Here is a 19235-nt window from a genome sequence, read left to right on the forward strand (position 1 = left end):
GAGCGGAAAACATATTCACGAGTTTAAACTTTATACAGCCGGTCAACTTCTTCACTGTCTTCGTTTTTTGTACAGTATCTCAGTTGTCGGGAATTATTTTGTTTATCGCCCTTCCTTTCGAGGCACTGTTATCAGACAGTTAACCAGGTAACGAAGGTAATGCCAGTTCCTATTATGACCATTTCTGAGAGTTAACTCCAAAGCGGCTAACACTTGAGCTACATTAGCTCCTATGTTACTTACTGCTGGACATGCCAATAATGTATGGAATTTGATAAAATCCTGTTATTTGATTTCTAAGTAAAAAGGTTCTGCTTTTTTTTTTTTTTTAAAGTTGCAATTGATTAATGCTTGTTGTTTCTATATTCTATTTTATTTGGTGAACATAAAGCCTGGCATAATGTTTAATGTTTGTTTTGGTGCGATTAGAGGACCGTTAATTCAAATAGGAACAATTCCATTCTTATATATATACATATATATATATAAATTATAAAAAACAAAACGATCCAATACGTTACTTGATATACTTTTAAGTGAAACGGTGCAATTCGATACACTTAAATCTTATATCATAAATCAATACCGATTTTCCGATTCAAATTCAAAGTTTTTTGTTATATCCCTAGTATGTATCTTTGTATGCATGTATGTGTGTAATGTGTATGTATGTGTTAATATTGTTATTGTTATCATCCATCCATTTTCTATAGCGCTTCATCCCCGGAGAGGCGAAGGTTTGTTGTTTTTGCAAGGGTATAGTGGATGTTGATTTTTCTTCAAGGTTTGGCCTGAATCCCTTAATTCAGACCACCACAAATGTTTTTAAAAGTCAAGTTAAAAAAATAAATATGTTATTTCAAATTCTTGTATAAAAATAAAGAGAAACAAGTGGTTTATAAAATGGAAGGAACTCGCCGATGTTACGGTTTTGTGGTTATTAATCAAAAGTGATTCAGTAGTTTAACTGCATTTCCCTTTAAATTCTGCATTTCCCTTGCACAGTTTCCCCGGCGTCTGTATGCCGGTCATTCGCATTCTGCCCATCGTGGAGTGACACCATGGATGAGGAGACTCTGGAGGGCGCCATCTCTACGTATGAAGCCCAGCTGCAGCAAGTGGATGCCACTCTGGCTGCTGGCCTGGATCCCTCCCAGCAGTGTGACCTGCTCAAACTGAAAGAGGACCTGTGTCAGCTGATAGAACTCACCAAGGCCAGCCTGCTGTCTTTCAGAAAGAGTCTGCTTCTAGCTTCCCTGGAGGACACCAGCGGAGTGCAGGCCAACACGCAAACGCCTGCGACTGACACAAAAAGCGATTTGAATTCCGAGTTTGCCGCTTTCTACACTGAGCTCGGGGAGTTTTCGGGGACTGGCTGTGATTCCAAGGAGCGGGACCAGGAGACTGACAGTTGTGTAGAAGATGAATGTGAAGAAGAGGAGGGGGAGGAGGAAGACACTTTGAGTGGCACCAAAGTAAGAGCGCCTTACAGGACGTCGTGGGGCACCCTGGAGTACCACAATGCCATGGTGGTCGGGGCAGAGAAACCAGATGGAGAGGAGGGACAAGTTAGAGTTTTGTACATTTATCCCACACAAAAGTCCATGAAACCATGTCCATTCTATCTTGAGGATAAATGTCGCTTCGAGGATAACTGCAGGTGACTTTTTTTTTTATAACCTCAACCTTCATCACTGTGTATTTTTGCATTTGTTAGCTAAATTATCAGTGTGCTGAGGAAGCACTGAAAATGTGTGGATGTATGATTCCCCCCCCCCCCCCCTGTTTTTTACGCCATTATATATACACACATATATATATATATATATTTTTTACAATTTTGTTTCAAAATATTGTCCAGCAGGTGGAAGCAAAGCCATATTGTCATTATGATCACATCAGCTGCACTCCCAACAGTGATGATGATGATTAAAATAGAATTCCAATTGGCTCAGTAATATACTGCAACATCATTATAATTATAATGCTTATAAATCAGTTAGGTGACTATAAACACACATAATTCATTATTACCTCAGAAAATTATAGTATTTTTTTTAAACTACTTAAATGGTAAATGCACTGAACTTATATAGCATTTTCTACACCAAATAATAATGCTATACATATCTAAAACAAAATACTATTGTGTCCTACTTTGGCCTAAGTTTAACTTGCCAAATATGAAGAGCTACAATTAATATTTCAATATGTTGTTTTTATTTTCATTTTCAGTAGAGAGACATGACTGTGAATTAGCCATTGTGTTTGTTTTATTTCACAGCAATAGAATCCCTACCTTGTTTGTCTGTTCACATTACGCAAAGGTTTTCCCATGGTGAAGTGGTATACGTGTCGGAGCTGAGAGACTTCCTGGACTGTGACCTCAGTAACCTTGAAGAAGGCTCGCCCTGCTTGACTCGGCATGAGGATGGCATCTGGTACCCGGCCAGAATCACAGGTGCTGGCCTCGTTTGAGAGTTTGCAAGTTAAAACTTACAGTTGCACAACCCAATGACATTGGGGAAAAAATTATAGTGCTTGGTTTTGATTGACACAATTACAGGGGTCTTATGTGCAGTATATCTTTATTCATAGTGGCTTTTTTTTGTACGTATGTATTAATTACAAAACGTTTGTGAGATATTTGACTTCTGTGGGAAATTTCCAGGTGAACCTAAAATTCACTCGAACTTGAGTTGACCTGTAAACGTTTTACGCGCATGTCCAACTGTTCAATGTTTCAGTATCTTTTGCAAAACTTGCTGTTCCTCGACAAGGAGCTGACTGGTAACATTTCCAATGGGTTTTGGATTCATGAACATTTCTGAGGATGTCCACTTTGATGCCTTTTTGTAACTTTTTGTAACCATATGATTTAACTCTGTGACGCTATCTGAGAACATCCAGTTTGAAGGCTTACAATATTGATTTACTGCTGAGCAATTGTTAGGTGCCATTGTGGTCACTTGATGTCAAAATGTGATCAGCACGATGAAGTTCACCGTTTAAATACCAATTCTAATTGAAACCGGACATTTATTGGTTGATTTGTGGATCAAACTTGCTGTGATTTGTGCAGGTCAGCTTCTTGTTAGAGAACAGCAATTTCTACATTTGAACAGAATCCGCCTGTCTTCCAAAGACCAACTTCAGAATGATCTGCCCCATTTTTTTTCTTCTCTCATTTAGATATCGATAATGGCTTCTACACTGTTAAGTTTGACTCCCTGCTGCTAAAAGATGCTGTTGTTGAAGCCGACTGCATCATCACTCCACTCAGAGAAGACGACCCCCTCTCCTCTGACTCGGACCCGGGCGATGCTGAAGATGACGCGGCTTACGCTACAGGTATCAGATGTGAAGCAAGACTTTTTTGGGGCGGTGAAATAGAAAGCAGGTGTATTTACTCGACATTTTGGATGACTGTCAAGCATATCTTGATTCAGTAGCTTTCAGTACTGGTATATTTTTTTTGCAAATAAAAGAAACTGCAAGTGACCAGGGGGTTGATGGTTAGCTCACTGCGTTGAGCACCCGCACCATGTGTAGAGGCTCGTCCTCGGAGCAGGCGACCCTGGTTCGATTCCCGGGCTGTGCGGTCCTTTCCTGCAGGTCATTCTCTCTCTCTCTCTCTCCTGTTTCCTATCTACTCTTCAGCTGTCCTGTCAATTTAAAAAAAAAGAAAATAAATTGACTATAAACATGGAAATAATTAAAACAGTTCAAATACAATTCCGAGGCATTGTATGTGATCATGCGTAAAATTAAAAAATACATTAAGCAAATAAATTGTAGCTTAAAGTACAGTATAGTCAACTTCAGAGCTATCAGAAACTCGCATACGATGGATAGAGCAAAAACATACATGAATGCAATCATTTTTGTCTCACTCCAAGTACTTTATTATAGATCATGTTGGTCACATGATAATAAGACGAGAACGAAAGCCCCGGTGTCACGCTACAAACAAACACTCAAGATACTCAAATACTGGACAAGAAAATCCATCGATATCATCATTGTCACTTACAAAACAAAACATCAAAAATAACATTAAAAACCCATATTTTCCCCCCTTGATTTATGTCATTTGTTCCCTACCAAAATAAACAAAGGAACAATTTCTGCCTGCTGCCATATTCCGGCGAACAATGGCTCGTTTGAATTTATATCATCATAAAACTACTTTTGTTAGCTATTCTAACTCCATGTTTTGTGTTTGAAATTTCTTCCCCTGCAGTTTTGGAGCCTATTGGCGAATCGACTGCAAGCAGCACTTCCGTTTTTGGCGGTTGGGAGGTTCACACAAGAGGCATCGGATCCAAGCTCATGCTCAAGATGGGCTATGAATATGGCAAAGGTGGGTGAAAATGGACTTGAGTCGTTTCTATTTTGAATACATTTTGCTGTGTTGGTGAGATGCTCGTACGAGTGGTTGACTCACAATAAATTACACTAAGAGGGAGATTGTCATGTTTTTATATCCACAGAAAAAAGGCCCTTTGACATGTCACGGTCAGACTGAAGAAGCTGAATTCAATTTGGAAGTTTTTGTTTCACGCTCCCGATTTTGCACATGCTGGCTCACTGAAGCATGGAACACAGATTTCTGCATTACATTAGGAATGAGATTTCTGTTTCTGGGTAAACCCTAGTGTGTTTTGTGTTAACCGAAAGCATCATGGCCACAAGCTAAAGGAGCCAATCAATGTATATGTCAAAAAAAAAAAAAGACCATTTTATTGATATAACATGAGGGATGGTCAGCCAACATTACTAAAGCAGCCGATCCAAGGTTACTGCCATGGAAACGATCAAATCATATTCTCCTTATTGGAAGGTCTTTTAAAAATTTCCACAGCTCAAAACGTGGATGTTAGACACGTAGAGCGACGTAATACTTTGTTATCACCGTATATGTGATGGTGAACTTTTTTTTTTGCACTTGAGTGACACTTAAGAATGTTTGAAAAACAAAGTCACACTGATCTTCACATTACACATTACTTAGGACTTGCTCATATCACAACACTGTCTTCGACATTTTTTTTTGTATTGAGACAGTTTGACTTTAGAAGAGATTAGGGGTGTTAGAAAAAATCAATTCGGTGATATATCGCGATATTACAGCGCGCAATTCTCGAATCGATTCGATATGCGGCCGAATTGATTTTTAAACAAACATCATTTTTTTATGGGAATATTCAACAAAACATCTTAGGGTTATGATTCACACATTACGCATGGAAAAAAAAGATATATTAATGGAACATTAATCATTAATATTTTATTTCAGTGCTGTTAAAAAAGGAAACCTGTTTGTTAAATGCAGTGGCTCCGTTATAAGCCAGAATTTTCAGATAAATAATTAAATATTCATACAAATCTTAGTGTACAAGTTTACTGATTAATATTTTCTAAATTTGACCCCCCAAAAAAATTCGCAATAATCAATTTATAGATTAGCCGGGTGCTAGGCAATTCACACCCCTAGAAGAGATTATTCATATTTTTCATGAGATAAACTGTTTTAAAACTCAATTAATCATAGGTTTGCTTTTGTTTGAATTTTTTTGACAAGTTAGGCAATAGTGGACAAATATATTCAGCTTGCTAGTTAATGTAATAAAATTGTAAATAGATTTATGACACAAGCCAATATCATGCATGCTACATTTGTCTACAAACAAGCAGCTGCCATTGCAACTCATTAAAGGTCAAAGTCATGATATGAGGCATCAGCTTGCTTCTTTTTCTCTGATATATTGACCTGAAATGGAAGGTAGCGTTACCAAGACAAAGTAAAGGAGGCCATGTATCTGATTAGAGCCAGAAATGTGAATTACAACCCGTTCTTTGTTTGGAATGTTTCCACCTTGATGTTTTCCTGACGGGGTGAGCTAACAATTTGAAACTGAAAAACATGACAGGGTCAGAGGTTTTGAGAAGACATGGGCTTTGGATATTTTTCTGCTCTCCATGCCATTGATATGCATTACCACGTCGCTGGGGTTGCAACGTATCAATCACAAAAGAGCCACGCCTAAAACAGTACCCTGCTTTATCATCTACCTGACTCTAAATGGGAACAAGATTAATGTTTGGAGCGTCACGATGCGTTGAAGGAGACGTGAATACTGATCGAGACCATAAAGCCAACTTCCACAACAAGTTTGTCTCTTTTGTTGCCTCAGGTTTGGGAAAAACGCAGGAGGGCCGAGTGGAGCCCGTCATGGCGGTGCTCGTACCCAAAGGCAAATCACTGGACCAGTGTGCTGAGTTAACCCTGCGACGCGCTCAGAGCAAGCCAAATGACGGCGTGAAAACGGGCCGGCCTAAGCGCCGGCGGAAGCCGAGGATGGCCAACGGAGAGCGCCGTACCGTCTTTGACTTTCTCAACAACAAGCTCGGCGCCATGGAGCGCGATGCTGCCGAGGAGGGGGCGGCAACGGCCGCTGGGTCATCCGCACTCTCCGGGGTGGAGGCCTACAAAGGGGGCAAGCGCACTAAGAGGAGTCTGAATGTGAAGTCGTTCCAGGTCGCAGAGAAGGTGTCACAGACTGAGAGGGAGATCCAGAATCTGACCCAGGCTCTCAGCAGGCAAACGGGCAGGTCAGTGTTCATTTCCATCGTGATTTACAATGAACATTTCAGCAATGTGAAAAGTTGGATTTGGCAATTTTCTAATTTGGTGCCTTCCTCTTGCCATAATGTAATACATCGGTACATTGACTTAAGAGTGCCCTATCTTATGGGTTCTCTCTCATTCGTTTAGTAAAAAATAAAAAACTGTTGTGAGCAAAAGTGTGACATAAAAGTGAGCTTCACTGCTAAATGGCAGCAGCAACTTTTTAGGTTTTTCATGCATTTTTTTTGTGCCCAATTTCTTGTTTCTCACCTAAGGTGCTAAGGGAGTGAATGCATTTGATGCAGTAGTGAAGCTTCACAAGTCCAGTGAAAGTAAAGTGACAACAAAATTGCAAAAACAGTTTCTGTACGTCCTGTGGTCTTATGTGTCAGTTGATTAATCAGATTAGGAAAAAAAAAAAACATTTTAGTTTCCAAAACTTTATTCCAAAAACTTGACGTGATTTCTAACTGACAGCAGAAAATTCACAAATGTAAACTAATTATGATTCAGTTACGAGCTTGGTTAGGTGACGACCAATCACAGCCCACCTGTTTTCTGGGATTTGTCATGTGATGTTCACAAGCCAGTGAGGCTACATGAGACATTACATTTTGACTTGACTTCCTCTTTAAAGCTTACATTGTAGAAATGTACTTATTACTAGGGATGTTTGATACCAAATTTTTAGACAGATAAGATACTCAAATTTTGAGTACTCACTGGTATCGATACCAAATACTAGTGATGCACCGAATATTCGGCCACCGAAAATTTTCGGCCGAAATAAAATTAAAGCCGAAAGAATATGGCCGAAATAGGTTGTGGTGACGCAAGCAAAAAAAACGCTGCAAGCAAGCGTCTGTTTGAATTAAACAGCGAACGCGGGGTTGAGTGTCCGCTGTTTCTTCTCGCTGGCGTTTGCACTGGTCGGTCGCAGCAGCTCCCGGGGTTATTGCGCACTCCGGAGGAGAGGGGCGCCGCTTGGTGTACAACATTTAAGAGGGACGAAAAAAAGATAGAACTACCTTGTACTGCAGTACAGGTGAGCCATTCTTTCTCCTGTTGCGCCTTCCTTTATAAGAGCCCCCCTCACGCTTCCACTTTTTTCACCGGCATCCCGATGGCCGTGCTAAATACTTTAGCTAATGCTAGCACTATTGCTATCAACCGTTTTAAACACGGAAACACTTACCGCTATCTCCGGGTAGCGACAGACCTGTTCAGTACGCCAAGTGAGACTTTGCAGTCCGTTCCCGAAGCCGATGCGAACAAATGTATTTATTTATTTTTAAATGTTGCTGAATATGTGAATGTGCCGATTGTAAGTGCGCCGCATCTTGTCCCGCCCGCACGCATCCGTGCCCGCCTGTGCGAACTACATTGACTATAAAGTGCAATCGCACCGCCAGAAAATGCTCAAACCTCGTTTGGTGTTTAATGTACCATTAGCCAACATGTCTGCGGTGGGGGCACATTTAAATGTATGTTGTGCTTGGTTAAAATGCCAGTGCTAAATAAATATGTTATAATAATATTATAATAAATGCAATGATAGTAAAAATTTGCATCATTTTTTTGTGGCTTTTCGTTTTTCGGCCAACCATTTTTCCTTTCCGTGCATCCCTACTACATAAAATTCCCCCCCAAATTGACAGATTATTTAAAAGAAATATGTATACATTCCAATATAGTATTTTTCCTAAAATGTAAATTAATGGCAACTTTCTATTCCTCTAATTTTTAATTTCTAGTTCCTGATCATAAAATGGCCACAAGAGGGCGGACGATACTGGAATCATCCACCTCAAGAGTACCGGTACCTTAACTCATTCACTGCCATTGACGGCTATAGACGTCAAAAATTCATTTGAACTATTTCTATTAGTTTAACATTTTTTTTCTACTTTTGTCAACAAGAGTATGAAAACCTAGATTTTTTTATTGTACATTTAGAACAGATATAACATTTGTGATTAATTGTGAGTTAACTAGTGAAGTCATGCGATTAATTACGATTACATTTTTTAATTTTAATTAATCGCATGACTTTAATAGTTAACTCACAAATAATCACACATTTTATATCTGTTTTAAATGTAAAAAAAAACAATTCTAGGTTTTCATACTCTTATTACAAAAGTGGAAAAAAATGTTAAACTAATAGAAATAATTCAAATGCATTTTTGATGTCAATAGCCGTCAATGGCAGTGAATGAGTTAAAATAAGGCTGGTATCTTGCCCATCCCAATTTAGTCCAGTTACAGCAGATTTGACATAAAAAACATTGCAAACAAAATTCTTATCCCTGACAAATACAAGTGATTTAACAAACTTGAAATTATTATTATTATAATTATTATTATTTAACAAGCTCCATTTGGCCTCAGTTGGCTCACGACGCTATTGGCTGATGACTGATCGATTATTACGCTCATCCCCAAAGTAAGGCATCCATCCCACTTGTTGTTTTGAAGTGATGAGTCATTGGAATTCAGGTCTGTGGTAAACGTGGAAATGAGATGCAGAGATTCAAGGTGAGACTTTGTGTTTGCGGCCAACTCATCGGGGAGAGTGCAGCCCGAAAACCGGCACGTCTCTCCCCACCTCCTAATCTGTTTGTTGTCTGTGTCATAAAAAAAACAAAAAAAGGGGCGCGTCCAGAGTGAAGCAGCTGGAACAGAAGCTGTCGGCCGCTCGTCGGCTGCTAGCCCAGCAGAAGGCCCAGGAGCTGTCCATCCAGAGAGAACAAAACAAGGCCAACACACACAAGAAGATGACCGAGTTCTAAGCTCTCTTTTAACTTCTTCTTTTTTTTTTTACTTGTATTGAAAAGCAAACACTCACACATGGCAGACAACAAAATGAGTGCTAGTTATTTGACTTGTTTACTTGAAATCACTTTTTGTTTAAATTTGGTCTGTGCAGAAAATATCAGTCGTTCATTTTTGTTTGTAATGACTTTTTATTTCTCTTCACTAAAAACTGAATTTGGAGAATCTTGCTGTATGTGTGTTTTCCTTTCTCGGTGCAAAGCAGCTCCCTCCGTCTGGATGTTGGGATTGTTTAAAAAAAATGGAATTGTTTTATTTTTAATGTTGGCTCCCAGTTTCAATTTTACAGTACAAGTGCAACACACGATTTTATAAATAATTCCTGACCAGTTGGAAAGATCTGTTCGCATCTGTAGCTGTAACTCACAAATACAAAACATTTGTAAATGCAAATGTAGAAAGTCTGGTGGTTTGCCCGTATTGTTTTAGCTTTCTCATTGGCGGTAAAAGAGAAAGCATTTTACTTTCTGACTAATGTGCTCAGTTTAAGTAGCAAGTGGTCATAATCTACACTGAAGGGGAAAAAAATATATATTTTAGGCCAATTAGACTTGAGTGTGTCAAGGCTTTCAGTGCTTTTGGATTTTTGTGACAAATATTGGACATTATGTTTTTTAAAAGGTCATTTCATGTCCATTTAGGTTGGCATGCTCACTGAGTTAATAGTAAGAATTATTGGAGGATGAAAATAAAATACGCACTGAGGAACGTTCCCACTTGCCTGTCAATTAACCTAAATAAATAACTAATGAGAAGCACGCATTGTTTTCTTGTGATTCAACAGCTGCAGTACAGGATATAAAAATGGTCTGGACCACAAAAAAAAAAAAGCTTCTTCCCACATTTTTTCAATACAATCCAGGTCTCTTCAGAATAGTCCGATGTTATTGTGCTTATCCATTCTTGGGTGTTAAAGGTCATTATCCTGCCGAGAGACCCGTGACTAAGACTAAGAGTACTGGCACTGGGAAGCACATTTCACTCCACAGTGCCTTGATACTGCGGAGATTTCATGTACTTGATTCAAGACATTCTGGTACAGTGGTTTGTTTTCTTGACTTTTGCATCTGATGCGATTTGCCAAAAAAAGCTCCAGATTGTCGACTGTCCAACAGACTTCCTCCCAGAAGCTTCATCAATGTGCATTTGGACCAATTCCAATTCCATTGTAGGTTTTTCTTTCTTTAACGGAAAGATACCAACAATGTTGTCCATGTTTTAAGTCCAATTATTTCCATTTGCTACTGAAGCTGTCATTTCTGTTTGGTAAAACTGCGTTGCTAACTTGGGCACTGGTTGCTAACGGGTAATTAACCGGGGGAATGCGATTTAATTTATGCTGCCGCGCTTCACCTATTTCAAACACCACCTGCCCCCACTGCAGCCAAGTAAGGTCGATATCATGGACATGAGGCGGCAGCCAATTAGTTTCTGTATCTGGGACGGTGGGACCACATGGACATACGGGATTATATTGTCATCCCTTTATGATCTGAGCGCATACCTATCGACAGGAACTAAAACCCAAACTCAAACATGACATTTTTGTAGTCAGCTAGAGTGACGTTTTAGAGAGGAAAAACAAAGACGGATGGGTTGTATTTCAACGCTGAAGGAAAGACTTTGACAGACCATGGAAGGTGGCACAGTACAGCGCGTATTGATATAATGATATCCCGAGGGGGGGGGGGGGGGGGGGGGGGTTGGGGGGCTCTGTGCACCATGCTTTAAGTCATCTCATCTCTCTGAGGCTTTTGCTTGCAAGCCAGATTGGACCGTGCATGTGTGTGTGTGTGTGTCTGTATGCTCTGCACACCTTCTGCAGACATGCGCCCCGCATATGGATTGAGAGCGCCCCATTAGGAAAGCCTTGGCCGCCAATCAGCATTTATCGGGGCCTGGATTATGTGATTAAGGAGGTGTGATGGCCCAATTGATTTGGAGGCCACCTTGACAGATGTTTTACTCGGGAATTCACCAGAAGCTGTTTAGACAAAGGCGCTTGCGCCAAAGGGTTAGCCTATGAATGTTTGTGACAGATCGAGCTGTCTACTTGTGCTCTATATAAGCACAGGTGGGGGAGAAAAAAAAAACATTGTGCAGAAGTCCAAAAACTTGTGAAAAAAAGAATGGTAACGTACTGATTAAACTCGGAAGTATAATATATAAAAAATCAAACGAAAACAAATATTGACTTCATATGCTGTATGCAGTGCCAAAATGAAACAAGAAGAATACTGCACAAAAAATAATTTCCCTACTTTATCAGTTTGCATATTTCTCGCGCGAGTAAGAAGAAAAAATAATCGTCACTCAACTGAAAACAGGTCCTACGTGAGCAAAACATCCATCCATCCATTTTCAATAGCACTTCCTCAATTAGGGTCACAGGTGAGCTTCCGTCTATAATTGACTTTGGCCACGCAACACCCAAGACCAGTTGCCAGGCATGGCACATATCTGATGGACTAACAACCATTCGCACCTAAGCACAATTTTCATTCTTCAATTAAACAAACCTCTCTGCAAAGGAGTGATACCATTCGTGGTATGGGGTGTGCCTCCAATTTGGAAGAAAAAAGAAAGTGCTGCTTTTAGTTTAAATCATAATTAAAAAAAAGACTTGTAATCACTGACAACATTTTCCTTTTACTAGTTGTCATTGCAACATTGCATTTTCAAGTATTGCAAGCAATAAACATAATTTAAGTACATCTGGATTTCCTGCAGGGATGCTTACTGTAAATCCAAATATGAAGAGGGAAATGTATTAGGGAATCATACAATAGTTATATTGTTTTTCAGCAAGAAAAAAAAAAAGTTATGGAGGGTTTTCCCAAAATGTCCTTGTGTGTGCATAGCGGTAAAAATGCCTAAAAGCACACTTTTAATTCATTCAGTTAATTTGGTACTCTTATTAGCTATATATGCTGTTTAATAGTATTTCAGGCTATCATTAGGCATACTATAGATGATGTGCCAAAATCAATGAAGAACTTTGCAGTGCCTCGACTATCTCACCTTGTTAAGTGCTGTGTTTCCATATTTTTGCATAATTGCCATTGTCTGCCGCCTGTATTTTCACAAAAATAATCAATAGCTTCTCTGCTGAGTAAGTGGAAATACAATACAATAGTTTGCTGGCTGAGGACAGACGGAAGGTCACCGTGGCGGTCGTTCAAGTGTAAACGCCACACGCCGTTGAATAGAATCTGTTTCGGGGGGGGGGGGGGGGGTTCGCGTGCGTGGAAGAGCAGCATGCTGATGTGTGTGCTGGGAATAAAATACTTAGTCAAAGCCTTGTTTAGATAGAAAGATAGATAGAAAGGGTGTGCCCAAAAAATCGATTCTCATAAGAATCGCGATTCTCATTTATTACGATTCAGAATCGATTTTAAATGTCCCAAAATCAATTTTATTTAAATGATTTTATACTGTCTTGCCGTTGTCTGTGTGTGCCTTTATTTGGAGCGCTGTTCATGTTGTACCCGGTTTGGCCACTGAGGGGCAGTGTGGTTCCACGCGGTCGAATACACTGTTAAGTTGTAGCCACAGAAAAAGTCACGATCAAGTTATTCCAATGTTAGTTGTTTTTTTTTTTCAGCGTGGAGCCATTCTTTTGAGCGATAAAAGTGCCGCGAGTAGCGCGCTAATTAGCATTAGCGAGTCAGACTGGAGTAGATCATTACAATTCCTTGCACATCTATAGATTGAAGCAAAAATCATTGGCAATCAAATAATTTCGAATCAAAAAGCGTTCTCAATCGAAAATTGATTCTGAATCGAATCGCAGGCCCAAAAATCGGAATCGAATCGCAGACCCAAAAATCGGAATCGAATCACGAGACATTCAAAGATTCCCACCCCTAATAGATAGATAGATAGATAGATTACCTTTACTAGTATGTGACATCTGGTGTTTCCTCGATCCCCCCCGCCCCTGTTTTTTCTCACCTGCTACTGATTGCGCTGTCCCACACCTGTGTCTTGTCACTGCTGATTAGCTCATGCAAATAACCTCGTGTCTCATCACCAATTCATTGTACCTTACTGTCACATTCTAGCATTTGTGTTCATGCTATTGACTCAACAAAGCGCTGACCCTGATTGACCTTGCCTTTTTGACTCACATATTTGATACCTTTTTGCTGACCACTCCAAGAAAGCAACCTGCTTATTAAACAGTTTTTAGAACTCTCTTTCACCCTGAGTCTTGCTTTCATGTCTTTACCTCTTGAACTGTTCATGACAGAAAGTGTTGCTGAATTTATGCACAAATGCGTTGACCTGAACAGACTTTCACTGACACAAGGGACTCAAGTGAACCGTACCACTTTAGTGAGTGACTCAGGGTAACCCGAGTCTATAAAATGAAGTGACAACACCACTAGGACAGAAAGCTACAGTATAAGAATGGATCATTTTGAAGTTTTATCATTAATCACACATGATTTTTTTGTCATCTTTTTTAGTGGTTGGTGCACCACCACTTTTTGGTCATACAAAAACATCTTTGTTAAAGATTGAAAGGAAAATATCAACATATCAAATATATTTCATGCATTCAATTTCACACCCTATTCAAAAAGTGTCGCCTTCAAAAAGTGAAAGAAAAAAGAAAGAAAAGGAAATTGGTGACATTCTACTGACATTGATTCTGGAGGCCATGGGCAGATTAGATTGACATGGAAACAAATAGAGGCTGAAATAAATACATGAATAAAACAAATAGAAATCAAATATCAACATACATGTTCTGGAAGTAGCACAAATTGAAGAGTTTTAATTCTGGCTTTTTTAACTTGTGAATTTCCATGTGTTTTATTAAATTGCACTATCCCCTTTCAATTCAAAATTCAAGAGAATAAACTGTTGGAAACAAATGATTACAATTTCATTGAGCAAATATTTCCATTAAAGGTTGCTTTTAAAAGGAAATGCTTTTGACAGTGTTTATGCCAGTATAGAAAATCTTGGTGGCTGTGATCATCAGACGTGTTATTTTTGGAATAAGTTCCTCCTTTTGCATGCTCAGGGTGGTGTAATTACTAATTGACATTGAAAATACAATTAAGATGTGAGTCAGTATGTGTGTGAAAAGCTGAAGAGGGTTGAAGATACGCCAACAACACCGCTTCCAGGTATTCACTTGACAAATTCATTTCATGTCAAATTCTTGTTCATAGAATCATCTAGAACAGCTTTGCTAAATATTGAAAGGGAAATATCAACATTCAATTTCATATCCTATTCAAAAAGTCTGGCCTTCAAAAATGCAAAGGAACAAAGAAAGAAAAGGAAATTGGTGACATTCTACTGACAAGCGAGCTGTTTTGTAATGAAATCTACAAACCTGAAAGTCTGCGGTTCTGCAAGGTTGCGCAGCACTGCTTTTGTTTTGAAGCTTGCATCACTAGCATGTCATGTCGCATTCACTTATCTTGCCATACTGGCACGACAGATTTGCGGGGGAATACGTCAAAAGGGTTTTATGATACCTGATTGTTAAACTTCAGATTTTTAGCATTGAGTTGAGTACAGACTCATCCTGATGCCTCCTCTCGCGTATCACAATGAATGTTGTGGAAGGAGATTATCTTATTTATTTTGGTAAACTAAAAAATAATAATAATAATTAGGATCAACAAGCCTGTGTAATTATGTACAGAGCTGTATGTTTGGTTAAATGTCTCATGGGGGAAAAAACAACAACTCCAGAAACCTTCTTAATATGTCACAATTAACCTGTGCCTAATTAATGTCATGTTTAATAAAACACATTATAGTGCTTTAGATAAAAATAAAAATAAAACACAAACTGTGATCAGAAATAAGTTAACTGACTGTGATCTTATCGTGAGGATTGTGGAGCTTTTCAATTATAAGAGCGCCCTAAAATTAATTAGTTGTGTGTTAATACTTTTAATAGCAGGTGGCCTTTTGACTAATGCATAATGCAATACCTTCAGCGCTGGCACGTAGCAGTATTTTTTTTTTCTTTTCTTTTTAATGAATGTTTCCCATTTAACCCCGTCAACTTATGCAAAGCTAAGAAGCATCTACAAAAGCGGCTTCATTTTGAGCTTGCCATTATTCACCCCCGCCGTGTGCCAATGCAAAAATGGCTTTCATTGCTCTCACCACTGAGCTCGGGAGCGCCAAGTGGCTACTTGTTGAGCCCAAACCCCAAAAGAAATTAAAAACCTGGATTGTTGTTTCACTCTTGGAGACAGCACTTACTCACCGAGCTTACACTTGCCAATCAGTGTGCTGATCCGCATGTTTGGCGCATGTCGCGGCCACAACACCGGTGGTGACTTGAATGGCACTCATTGGCCTTCATTGGGGTTTAACCTAACCTAATACCACCAGGAGGAGATCAAAGATTTGGTAGTGGACTTTCTGGCCAACATTGATGCAAGTAGGAGAGGGTGAGCCAGTTTAGGTTCTTGGGTTTTAGCATCACAGAAGATCTGTAATTGGGTACTCATGCTGATCAGGTGGCGAAGAAGGCTCAACAACGTCTCTTCCACTTGAGAAGGCTGAGGACGTTTGGCACGGAGTCTATTGCTTTCGACTGGGACACGGCGTCCTAACGTGACGCATCTCAGCGCGGTGTGGGAACTGTACTGTTCACAGCTGCGGAAAAAAATCCAGCGATCCGGTTGTCGGGAGAGCAGCGGCTGTGAGCTCCTCTGCATACAGGACATGGACACCAGTCGGTGCATCGGCAAGACCCAGACAACGATTGAGGACCCAGCCACTTCAACCGCGCTCGGTTCCAGCTGCTGCCTTCTGGCAAGCGTTATCGCAACAGAGCCGAGAACAGCACGCTAAAGCAGCCTTTCTTTCACCAGACTCAGCAGACTCATGAACCAAACATATTGTTAGTGTTTTATGTTTTTTATGTTGCACTACTGATAAATTTGAGTGCATCCACATTATTCCGGATCTGCTTTCGAAAGTTTGAATTGTGTTTGTGTGTGATTTTTGCTCTTTAATTTTTTTTTAAATAAATAAAGAAAAACAATAATAATAATAACAAATGCAACCATAAAAATAATCTGAATCAGATTGTCAGATGTCCTCCTCGACAAACTTAGCTTTCCGTGACAATCAGAGGACGCAAAAATGCTGACATTATTAAGATGAATTGGAAATCTCATTTCTAATACAGTTTCATTTAAATTGGCCAGCTCAATTGATTCTGAAGGCTCTGGGCAGATTAGACTGACGTGGTAACATAAAGAGGCTGAAATCTGATTGGCAAAATTTTTTTAACAAAAATCCATGTACATGTACTAGATGTAATGCATCCAAGAGAAATGTTACAAATTTAAAAGTGTTGGGAATAAATGATTACAATTTCCTTGAACAAATATTACCATTTAGGCTGTGGCTGCCAACCAGTTCAGGGTGTACCGCAACCCTTGTGAGGACAAGACGGTTAAGAAAATGGATGGATGGATGTGTTTAAACCAGCATAGAAAACCTTTGAGGCTATGGCTTTGTATAATGTCTTCTTTTTCCCCCCCCCATCAGATGTGTTATTTATGGAATACATCAGTTCCCCCATTCTCAAGCTGGTGTAATTGACATTGAGAATACAATAATGTATGAGTCCGGATGTGTGTGAAAGCGTGTAACGTTGAAGAGGGTTGAAGTGAGACTTGAGCCAACAACACAACATTTCTAAGTACGCACTTGACAACAAACTAATTTTCTGTCAATCTATAACAGACTCAACACTCCAATCACAAGCTTATGTGTTTCCTGCAATTGAGTCCGTGTCCTTAAGAATGGTTTGTAAATAACACATTTTGTCTTCATCCCTGGCTCTTTGTCAGACAGTTTTATATTTAAAACAATCTTGGTATAGTGTCTGCCAGTGTTGAGTTATGATGGGTGGTATTTTTCATCTGGAGCTGACTTTTGGAGGCTTTTATTCACTTTCAATCTCAAAAGGTGTTCTTCATACATCCTTTCTTGTAAAGTTCTCACCCTGTGTAGATTCAGAGTGAAAGGAAAACTGCTTCAATGTTGTAAATCTGCAATAATCACAACGTGAGAAAAACTCATCCATGTTTTTATTTCATCACATCTACAGCGTACTACTGCAACATTCCTCTTTATTTATCGCAAGGTCTGTGATGGGTCAAATGAAAACGATCGAAACAAATCTAACCGATGAGTTAAGTTAACTGCTAACAAGGCTTTTCTCTCCCCCCTCCGCCTCCCTCCCTCCCCCCTGATTTTTTTTTATTTTTGCAAAAGTTCCGTTAATAATTCATATCAACTCTTCAGCTGTCCTGTCAATTAAAGGCTAAAAAGCCCCCTAAAAAATAAAAATATAAATAACTAAATTTAAGATGCTGAAAAAAATCGAATGTTAGAAATTCATATTCAAACTGCGATGGAACAGATTTACTTCAATGAAATATCTCTCTGAATGTTCTGAACTAGTCTTTCAATGCTGGTGTTGTATAGTAGAATGATGCTGCCTGGAGGAATGGGCTCTTTTGCCCACTACCTGAACTCAGTACCACTCCTTCATTTCCTGCCTTTCATGATTGGACAAACTGACTAATCCAGGTGTGCCTGACCTCAGTAACCATGACGACAATGGCCAGACACACCTGGATTAGTCAGTTTGTCCAATCATGAAAGACAGGAAATGAAGGAGTGGTGCCGAGTTCAGGAAGGAGTGGATTCGTGTGCAAAGAGCCCATTAGCAGCATGTTCTTCTTCAGATGACTACTAGTTGAATTTGAAAAAACAGCGCCTCTGCTGGTTGCAACCAAATCCTGCCCTCAATTTTGCCTCAAGCTTCAAGACACGATTCATTAAAAATGAATTCCTCATAATCAACGAGAAGGTGTGATTGTTGACTGATTATTAAAGCCAGCCGCAATTGCATGAGGTGTCAATATTTACCTTGATTTTTCAGTGAATAATGCACAGCTCTTAATGACAAATTTAGGTAGATAGAAGGAAGTGTGCATCTCGGAAGGCGATCCAAATTAGGGTTGTTAAACGTTGGAGGAGGAGGTCTGCACCCTACTGAGTGACATTCAAGTTACAGACGTGGTAGTTAGAGATGCAAAGCTCAATGTCAAAATGGAGAAGTACAAAGGGATGTTTTCACGGCCCCATAAAGTATTTATGAGCTCCCAGGAATTGATGATAGACTTCCCACCTTGTTCATAACCTTTATGTTAATCTGGGACAAAACACTTGAAGCTTCTTTGGGAAAAAAAATATAAAAAAAGGTCAAATAACCATCTTCTCTTGGGCTAGTCGATTTCAGATCATTCCAGCCAGCCAAGGAGGGAGAAAGAGTCCCACTGATCCCAGTATACACACCAGTACAAACATCCAGAGGAATATCCTGTCAATGACCATGGCGACGTACTTCCAGTCTTCCTTCACCTAATGGACAGGGAAACAGCAAAAAAGGGACATTGAACAATTCTTCCAAGACACCAATGTCCTGTTAGTCAGCTGTCGGTTTTCGCCCTTGAGTGATTCCTCACAAGTGGACAAGTGGATTTTTTTTTCATTAGGGCAGCTCGCCCCTAAATGTCATTCAATTGTGTCCTCTCATATGAAAAGGTTGATTGCTGAGTTCCAGAGCTCTGCTGTGAGAGTGATAAAAACAATAAAATAAAAAATCCTCTTAATTATTTCTTCTTCTTTTTTTATTTTTATTTTTTTACTACATCTATGATACAGATATTTAGATAGTGGTGAGAAAAAAGTTTTTTTCTGT

At 39.4% G+C, this 19235-nt stretch overlaps 2 protein-coding genes and 1 long non-coding RNA gene across 7 annotated transcripts in view; 1 reads left to right on the plus strand and 2 right to left on the minus strand.

The window, feature by feature from the left end:
- Positions 1 to 23: 23 nt before the first annotated feature.
- On the plus strand, positions 24 to 9631 carry zgpat (zinc finger, CCCH-type with G patch domain). Its single transcript, XM_086070215.1, has 7 exons — positions 24 to 156; positions 1006 to 1660; positions 2328 to 2461; positions 3193 to 3351; positions 4244 to 4363; positions 6198 to 6615; positions 9285 to 9631. The coding sequence occupies exons 2-7, from the start codon at positions 1062 to 1064 to the stop codon at positions 9421 to 9423; spliced, it is 1569 nt and encodes a 522-aa protein (XP_085926341.1). The 5' UTR covers positions 24 to 156; positions 1006 to 1061; the 3' UTR covers positions 9424 to 9631.
- LOC147179323 (uncharacterized) lies at positions 2570 to 7993 on the minus strand. Its single transcript, XR_015094260.1, has 2 exons — positions 7827 to 7993; positions 2570 to 3665 (listed from the first exon to the last, which is right to left on the minus strand). It is a non-coding gene; the product is annotated as an uncharacterized LOC147179323 (long non-coding RNA).
- An 8514-nt stretch (positions 9632 to 18145) lies between the features above and the next one.
- The window catches only part of chrna4b (cholinergic receptor, nicotinic, alpha 4b), a 39404-nt gene continuing 38314 nt past the window's right edge, over positions 18146 to 19235 (minus strand). For all 5 annotated transcript variants that reach the window (XM_086068038.1, XM_086068037.1, XM_086068036.1 and 2 more), the window contains one exon: positions 18146 to 18895. In XM_086068038.1, the coding sequence (XP_085924164.1) occupies positions 18770 to 18895 (126 nt within the window). In that variant the 3' untranslated portion in view covers positions 18146 to 18769. The remainder of the gene's footprint in view (positions 18896 to 19235) is intronic.

This window comes from Leptonotus elevatus, chromosome 2 (genome assembly GCF_054856555.1).
Source record: "Leptonotus elevatus isolate MCC_2025b chromosome 2, RoL_Lele_1.0, whole genome shotgun sequence".
Lineage (NCBI taxonomy): Eukaryota > Metazoa > Chordata > Actinopteri > Syngnathiformes > Syngnathidae > Leptonotus > Leptonotus elevatus.

What these genes read in the sequence shown, in the direction of transcription:
- zgpat (XM_086070215.1), top strand. Translation starts at nt 1,062, where the DNA reads ATGGATGAGGAGACTCTGGAGGGCGCCATCTCTACGTATGAAGCCCAG. An exon ending in CGCTTCGAGGATAACTGCAG is followed by an intron (nt 1,661 to 2,327) that starts GTGACTTTTTTT and finishes CATTACGCAAAG; the next exon opens with GTTTTCCCATGGTGAAGTGG. An exon ending in GGGCTATGAATATGGCAAAG is followed by an intron (nt 4,364 to 6,197) that starts GTGGGTGAAAAT and finishes TTGTTGCCTCAG; the next exon opens with GTTTGGGAAAAACGCAGGAG.